The sequence below is a fragment of the Antrostomus carolinensis genome, unplaced genomic scaffold (genome assembly GCF_000700745.2).
Source record: "Antrostomus carolinensis isolate BGI_N321 unplaced genomic scaffold, ASM70074v2 scaffold41849, whole genome shotgun sequence".
In the NCBI taxonomy this organism is placed as follows: Eukaryota; Metazoa; Chordata; class Aves; order Caprimulgiformes; family Caprimulgidae; genus Antrostomus; species Antrostomus carolinensis.
The window spans coordinates 1-8529 of record NW_010339996.1 but is presented as its reverse complement, the minus strand read 5'-3'; the positions used below and the strand labels follow the sequence as shown (position 1 = coordinate 8529).

The following is an 8529-nucleotide window of genomic DNA, read 5'->3' as shown; positions in this document are numbered from 1 at the left end:
AACCTGTTGATCTCTGCATTTTGTGTGATGATACATTATAGAAGCACCTTGTAACACCTCTGCTAGTGAAGAGCTGAAACTGCCCAGTTCTGTGTAACCATAAACACTTCAAAAATCAGATTAGCCAAAGATTGTATGTACCAGAGGAAAAATTTATCTGATTCCTAATTTTTCTTGCTGAAACTTTATTTTACTTTCTTTCAGTGTGGCAAATAATAAAGAAGAGGCTTAACCCATCCTCAGCTGTATATTATATCCCTAAATCCATGTCCCAGGGTAAAGTAATACTCTTTATGTGGCAAGAGCACCATCATGCTTCTGAGGATCTCAAATCACTTTTCAGATATTAAAATCCCCAGCACCATAGTGAGATATTTACGAGTACATGGCAGTGACCTTCATTTTACAGATGAGGAATCTGAGGTGCAGAAAAGTTAAACAACTTGGCCAAGATTACAAAATAAGATACTGGAGGAGCAAAGAACATGGAATCATTGATTTTTCAGCCATGTGCTTTAACAGCTAGAAAATTCTCCTTCTGAGAAAAGGGAAGGAAAGAATAAAGGGGGAAATGGGAATAAGAAACTAGAGATGATGTAGATAATTCTTAAGATATATTGGCAGAGTGGTGTATGAGATATAAGGGAAAATGAGAGTAGCTTCCATCTGAAATACATCCACAGAGGGAGAGATGTGCAGCCTGCTGGGGTAAGCTCTCAAATGAACAGTCAGCCATTAAATAGAAATGTGGATTTGAGATCTATCAGTTGGGACATCTTCAGACAATTTATACCCATGACCAAGTAATACTGGCTGCTGTTCAATATCTGATCAGCTGAAAGAATCTTTATTAGCAACCGTGAACGACTGCGCTGCAGGATATAGATGAAGCAGAACTGAATGTGCTGGGGAGGCAGCCCCACGCATCTTGGCTATCCTGTTGCCTTCACTTTATGGTACAGAATCATCAATCAAAGCTGATCCCATTACTTCTAAAGGAAAATCAGGGAGCTAGAGTTCTACATTACCTGCAAACTCATTTCAAAATATGTATTTCTAAAACAAAAACCCTTGCTCACAGGTGAGATTTTCCAAAATATTCAGCACTGGCCCAAAACAGCTTCTTCTGGAACTAGCAACAAGAATGTTTTCATTCAGTGGGAGCACAACTTGTCTGAGGCCGTGCTCTTTGGACAATCCCACACAAATTATTTTTGTTCAAATTTTATCCTTCTAACAAGTCACATTTTTCACTATTGTCCTTTAGCAATGAAGAAGCCAAAATTCAAACACTACGAATAACAATGATTAATTTCTTCATTTATATACATAAATATTTTAGTGGAAAGATCAATCCACTGCCAATCTGTTCTTCTGTGGCCTCCCTTCATAACAGCTGGATGTGTCAGGCTTTTGAAAAATTGCTACTCAGGCCATGAGTGGGCATGTTCAGGTCCCCATGTTATAAGCTGCTAACGTTAGAAGTGCCCATGCTTCAGGTCAGGTTATCTCTTGAAACACTTTATTACCCTTTTCTTGGAATATGGGAGTTGAAAGCAGGCAGCCTTGTGGCAGAGAGAGAAATAAAGACAACAACTGCAAAACTGTGTTGTTTTTATTTTAAACATGCAAAATACAGTTCATGCATCTGCCATTTTGAAAAATCTCTCAGTTCGTATCAGATTAAACCAAAGACATTTTGGCTATCGACTCTCAATAAATATTTCAAAATGCTTTACAGTGTAAAGATAAGAAATTTAGCAAAATTTCAACAAACCTGTATAAAAACCAGATACAGATAACTTTTTATTTCAAGGCGACATGCTGTAATGTAAAGAGTTCACTTTTTTTCTGGATTTTTTTTCTCATAAAAATTTTTCAACAATACAACTGCTTAACAGATTTAAGCCTTTAGGCTACACATGCAAAAAAAAAAAAAAGGTTATTTTAGTTAAAAAACACCAAAACGTGCTATTTTTTTTTTTTGTTTAGTATTTCAGTACAGTAATTGTAGACAGTAGCATTTTTCTTTTTTAATTTTGTAAAAGAGTGCAGGCAGGTTCATGGAGCTAGTGTCCTGGAAGACTCGTACTCTGACATACATTTTGGTTTTATCCCTTTGCCATTGTAATAGTCCACGACTTGGTTTGGAACTTCAGCCAAAACGCTTTTTGCTAGAGCAGCTGGGGATGCCTGCAGGAAATGGTAGAAAACATAAGCGTTAACCTGTCTCTCTGCTAGACGTGCCCTGGGTTTTAGAGTCGTTGGTGCCATGAGATCAAGGTAGGGAGTATGGTACGGAAATGGAAGGCAAAAAAGACTCAAAGTGAGCGCACTACTGCTGGAAACTCATTTGATAAGTCAGCTGCCTGAAAATACTACAGTAAAGCCAGAAGTGCTCTGCCTAGGTCCTTTTGGACTGTTTTAAATTCCGTGCAAATGAATTTTCCTTGCACGCTGGAAGAGCACCATACCGCAGTGTAAAGGGCTGCAAAGACTTCATTCATCAGAATTCAGCGGGGAACCCTGCAGAGCTTCAAGTGGAACATGAATGGACATTACTGCAAAAGGGAGGCCTTCATCACCATTCTGCTCTTCAGGATCTGGCGTGGTGAAACTTTTAATTAAATAAAAATTACTTTGTTTTCATTGGAATTAAACCATGGTCACAAGAAAGCTTCAATCCTAGGCTTTGTGGAGCTTTTAAAGCTCTTCCTGCAATGTATAAATGGTGGGTGTCAACCCAACTTAAGAACTGATGACCCTGAAATGTAGAGATGGATATAGAGATGGCCACTGGTTTTTGCCCCAGGCAGGGAGGAGGGCTACCCGTGAGTGCAATGAGAAACCGTGCCCTCCATCGACAACACACAGTTGCTGCCTCGCACCCCGACGATGATTCATTTTAAGCAGTGGGGCCTGTGGATGTTTTGTGGGCAACCAAGACCTGCATGTGCTGCAGGGATTTTCCTCAGCCCCTGAATTTAGCAGTGACAAAACTGGCCTCCTGTTCTCCCATGCAGCCCAATAGCACCCTCTTGCCTCATGCTTTGGATTTGCTTGTTTCTAAGTATTTGGGTAAAGTTGATTCCAAGCCCTCCAGAGCCAGCCACAAAAAAATGCAGTAAAAATGCAAATGCTTAAACATTAGTTTGAGAGGTTTAAACTAATGTGTTTATCTCCTGACAGAGCACACATGGATCACACATTGCAGCTCGGATGATGCACAGGAATTTGACCAGTGGCTAGGTCACATTTCTCCTGCATACCAAGTACTTTTTCCCACATTAATGAACACTTCCCTCTTAACTGTCTCTTATATTGTCAGCCAGGTTTCAAAACTACCATGTCACAAAGTAGTTGTATTGACTGTTTATTGCCCTACTCTGTTTCATGGGGTGGGATCCTTATCCTTCCAGAGTCATAAAATTAGGCTTGCATAGGCTGTAAATGGTGAACTATTTCATAGGCAAGTCACATAGTTCCCTACCATGACATTTATATCAAAATATTTGTGCAGGCAAAAAAGCCCAGAACATTTCTGCATGAACAAACTGGCAAAGCAGAGCCCATAGTTTGTGTGACAGGCAGCAACTGTTCTCAGGTGTTGCATAGTAACAGAACCCATTGATTTTAATCCTGCAAAGCAAAATGCATGTTTTTCCACAGTTGCCCTGTTATTGCCTAAACCTATTTTCAGTGAAACCAGCAGAAAATACCCCTTGGAGTCAGGCAAATGGCTGATTTCTATGTTGCTATTGAGAATTACTGTTTTTTTAATCTCTTTCCCAGTGTGCCAAAGCTACACATACTTTAGCCTGCCTCTGCGACATCTTAACAAAAAGACAACCCTACATAAAGGGTAAAAATAGGGAATGGGGGGAGTGCTGGGCCATTGCTGCACACAGAAGCCCTAGCAATGAGGAAACTTCACTCTGCTCTATCTTTAAAAATGCTGGACAGGAGCACTTGCTCTAAATCTAAAATTAGGATCTTCTCTAAATTGCGTGTAGTCCATGTGTCTGAACATTGGGCCAGTACTCATCTCTCTGCCTAATCCTCCCGTCGCCACTCCTCTCTCTTCTGACACCACATCCATTCATCCTGAATGAAGGGTCAGCTTTTCAGAACAGGCTCTGTCAGGGCTCAGATGCATGGCTGAATCACCGCCACTTGAGGAGTCAACTGAGCTATGCACTCCTCTCCCAGCATGCATGTGAAGCCTTTCCCTGAGGTTTAAGCTAACACATTTACCGTGCTCATAGGCGCACAGGCAATGTGTGGCCCCACACAGAGTTGCCCCTTTGGGTAGCTGGCTTGACTCTGCACTTCAGTCTTAACATAGACAACTGTTGCTTTCCAGAGTTTCATCATGACAGTGATGTCTGTTGGTCCTGGGGCTCCTTCCAGCAGGGAGCATCCCGAAACCAGAGTTAGGGGTGATTTTGTGCTTGACAATTTGGGCCACCTGTATCGTATGCACTTTTGTGGTAGTTAAGCAATCTCACTTCTAGATCAGATTGTGCAAAGCAGCATTTGTATAAGTAAAAATCAGACCTAGTAACTTCTGAGCTAAAAATCAGGGCCAGTTCAGCAGTGCTGAGTAAGGGTTACCTTTGCTGGGTTTTTAACACAGATGGTACATGAATGTTTTACTGTAATGTTTTCTCCACTGTTTAACTGCTATGCTTGAAGAGCATCCTAGCAATAAACACCTCAAGATGAATAGTTCTTAATTAATGGCTAATACACAACAATCAGATCAGCCAGCAGCAGGAAAATAATCCCCTATGATGATAATTGGTGTATATTACAAATGACTGTTGATTCAGTTCTATAGCTTCACCATGCTTAATCTTTAATTACAATGCATAGTGCAAAACATTGCTCCTTGCAGTGGTTAAGAGCTGTGCTTTCCACATTCATTTGTGATACATGTGTTATTAAGTCACAGTTGTTAGCCTTTATGATTAAATACATTGCAGAGTGGAGTACAAGCTACCTGTGGCATCAGTTTTGTGCACAGTAAATCTATCATCCATCCTGAAGGCAGAGAATTTCAGCTCTTAAAATATGACTGGGAATGGACTGAGACAGGTGATTTTCTTTAAGTACATTTCAGTGATTGCAAGCATCACTGTTCTGCAGTTTCAGGTGAAGGACACTCACATTGCTGGGGTGGTGATAATTATAGAGAAGAAATTCACTTTAGTTCATGGAAAATATTTTCCCTTTGTTTATGTTCCTCTGTAGTGAATTGCACATGTCACCCACTATACAATGGAACATTTTTTTTAAGCAGTAAGGGTTACCTTGATTTTATCACGCCTCTGCAACTACAGGATTTGCAAAGAATCACAACAATTCTTATTGCTATTTTGATAGCTTCAAAGATATTCCTTAAGAGAGTAAAAAAGGTAAGATGCTTTGCTGAAGTACTCTCTATAGGGAGATTAAACCCCTATGATAAAGCTTTCTGTCTATGCTGGGTCTCGAGCCAGTAAAATGTTGAAGTGGGTATGAAGTTTTAGGTATATGAATAATTGTAACTAATTGAAATGTGTTCAATGCCCATATAAGCGCTGTGCAGGATCAGAACCTTCTCTGAAATCAAACTTATAAAATATAAGGGATTCACTCTGTAGGTTATTTTTACAATTTCCTCTTTCCCCCTTTCAATTTTCTCACAGAGGCAGCTTTTGGATAGATTATTTTTGATCTCTTTGGATAGATATGAGATTTTGAGTTCCAGGCGGACCTAAGAATTGAAGTAATGAAAAAAGGTATTGTTTGGGTTGACCCCAAGTTAATTTTGGTTTACTGTTGCAGCAAAACAAAAAATAATTGCTCACAAATAACATTTTCTTCCCTCCTTCCATCAGTAGTAGAGGTAATATGGATTTAGGCATAATATTTGATTAATCAGAAAAACCTATAAACCTTCTACATCTTGATTTGTAGTCTTTCTAAAAAAGATCCTTCAACTTTTTTCTATTTAATAGTTGAACAACCTAAATATCAAAACTAAATACAGAGTACATTGACAAAAGGGAAGTGATTTTTAACAAAATATATCTTTTACTTAAAGCTGTCAAATGTAATATACTGATTTATGGAAATTCTTGTGTTTTATTAGAACTCATCTAACAAAAATATCCCAAATGTGTTAAATCCGCATTTCTCTGTTGGGAAAAATAGGTTGGAATCAAAACATCACACTAATTTCTTCCGTGAAAGATTATTTCACTAGCTGATGCAAAAGGAATTGTCTTTTGTTTGTGCTGAGGATATGTAAGCAGGATAACTGTAACTGTCAGTTTTTTTCAGACAGAGAGATTATTTGGGATATGACAATAAAAAAATTCAACTAGAAGGGGTTATTGTTGTGGCCACTCATCCATTACACTGACATTTGTTGAAATACTGAAAGATCACAATAAACAGACTAAATATCAAGTTGCGTAAGATATATTGACTTTTCTGATATAGCAAATACATTATCTATTTCTGTATCTATATTATCTCTGCTACTGAGAGAAAGTGGGAGGAAAATACCACTATTTAACAAGAGCAATAAATTTTTAAGATTGCTATCCTCTCCCAGTACTGGGGAAGTTAATCTATAAGAGATAAAAATAATATATGCTTGTCATTTGATCAACGCTAGCAATTAAAATCACATGTAGCCTCACTCACAAGTTAACACCAAAGGCACAACATATTCAGTGCCCAGAACTGCAACTGTCAGTGTGAATCTATTCAGTCAAGGATGACTTCAACTTTGCTATAAAATCACAAAATGAAACTAAAAATAACAAATGCAGCTGGTTTTGCCAGTTCCTTGCAGAAACTTGTTTTTGACTGATTTAAAGTAGGTCTAGCACTAGCCCATAAATAACTTGCCTCTTGACACTTTTGCAATAGACAACAGTGCATTTGTGATTATCTGATGAAGGAGCATCATAAGCTATGAGCAAGCAGGTCGTGCTCATGCTTTGTTCTGGCAGATATGTGGCTGAGTGGCACTGTCAGCATAGAAATGTAGGTATCTACAATTCAGTGGCAAATCTGTAACCATTTGGCATGGTATCACCAAACTAATAACACAAGGTACTTTTTATCTCCTGTGAGGATCCATTGTTTACATAAAGGTGGAGGGAAAAGAGGAACAAACTTGTTTCTCTTACTCCTCAGTAGAGTTTGTGAAAGTAAGAAGTGCATCTAGATCTAAGACAAATATGACAAAATTGTATTTTGAAGTGAGAATAAAGAGCAACTCTTGAGAAGAGGAAAATAAAATTAAGGTATTTTGGAAATAGAAAACAAAACAAAAATCCTGTGGTAACAAAGAGACTAGGATAAAAAAAAAAAAAGAAATGTAAGCATTGCAAACCCATGTGCAGATCAAAACCAACCCAGAGTTGGAAACTTCTGTGTGACATATCGAGATCCAAGGGTCACCAGCATATGGGAGCAGATTGGAAAGGGCAATCTCTTGAGGAGAATGAGTCAGTTGTTACACTGTGGGGTAAAGAAATTTTCAAATCAAATACCAAGGATATCTTTCTGAGACACTGAGGGAGGCAACCAGGATGCCGTGGGTGGATAGTCCTGCCTGTGAGAACTTAGGGACCTAAATTTCAATACAGAAACAACCTCCTGGGGAAGACTGTGAGTAAAAATTTGCAGCCATTTCAGCTGCCTGTGGAAATGAAGGGATGGAAAGCTGAATACAGTAGTCTTAATAGAACAGATGCAAAGAGAATGGAAAAGAGACACCAGGAAAAATAAGTCAGGGAGGGCAACCAAACTAAAATCAGGGAGAAAGCGGAGGTAAGGACTGGCACCACAAGAAGCACATGGATTCTGCCCCATCTCTTCTTTCCCTGCCCTCACCATCTCACTAATGGAGCACATTTCATTCTGTATTCCCTTTTTTTCTTCATTTGTGACACAATACTGTCATAGACTTACTAAACACTTCATGCCCATCCAGAATTAGGCCCAGCCCCAGGGGCCATTCACCATATATTATATACATTCAACCTTCTGCAGAATGGACAGAAAAGTCAGCTTACGTGTTTGAAGTTCCTAAATGGCACAAACTGGACAATGTCTCGAAGCACAGGCTCGCCCTTGGGAGACCTCAGGATCCCATCATCACCATCCAGCATCTGCATGTCACTAAAATCAGCGTTCCCCACTCCGACAATGATGACTGACATGGGAAGATGAGAGGCATGGACAATGGCCTCTCTGGTGTCAGCCATGTCTGTGATGACGCCATCCGTTAGAATCAGCAAGATGAAATATTGCTGAAGTTGTTGAACAAGAAGTGAAAAATTACATCATTAGTTAATCTTCCAAAGCTGCTTGCCCTTTTCCAGTATAAAACTGTTTCTGGTAACTCACTTATGGAAGTTTTGGAATACAAAAGAACCTTTATAGTGTCTCAAAGGTCAAATGTGTTTCCTGTCCAAACCTCATAGAATCATAGAAGCATAGAATAGTTTGGGTTGGAAGGGACCT

General features: G+C 39.2%; 1 protein-coding gene across 1 annotated transcript; it reads right to left on the bottom strand.

Moving 5' to 3' along the window:
- Positions 1 to 1602: 1602 nt before the first annotated feature.
- LOC104531218 (copine-4-like) lies at positions 1603 to 8276 on the bottom strand. The gene is made up of 2 exons (XM_010176038.1): positions 8079 to 8276; positions 1603 to 2193 (listed from the first exon to the last, which is right to left on the bottom strand). The coding sequence occupies exons 1-2, from the start codon at positions 8268 to 8270 to the stop codon at positions 2062 to 2064; spliced, it is 324 nt and encodes a 107-aa protein (XP_010174340.1). The 5' UTR covers positions 8271 to 8276; the 3' UTR covers positions 1603 to 2061.
- Between the last annotated feature and the right edge of the window lie 253 nt (positions 8277 to 8529).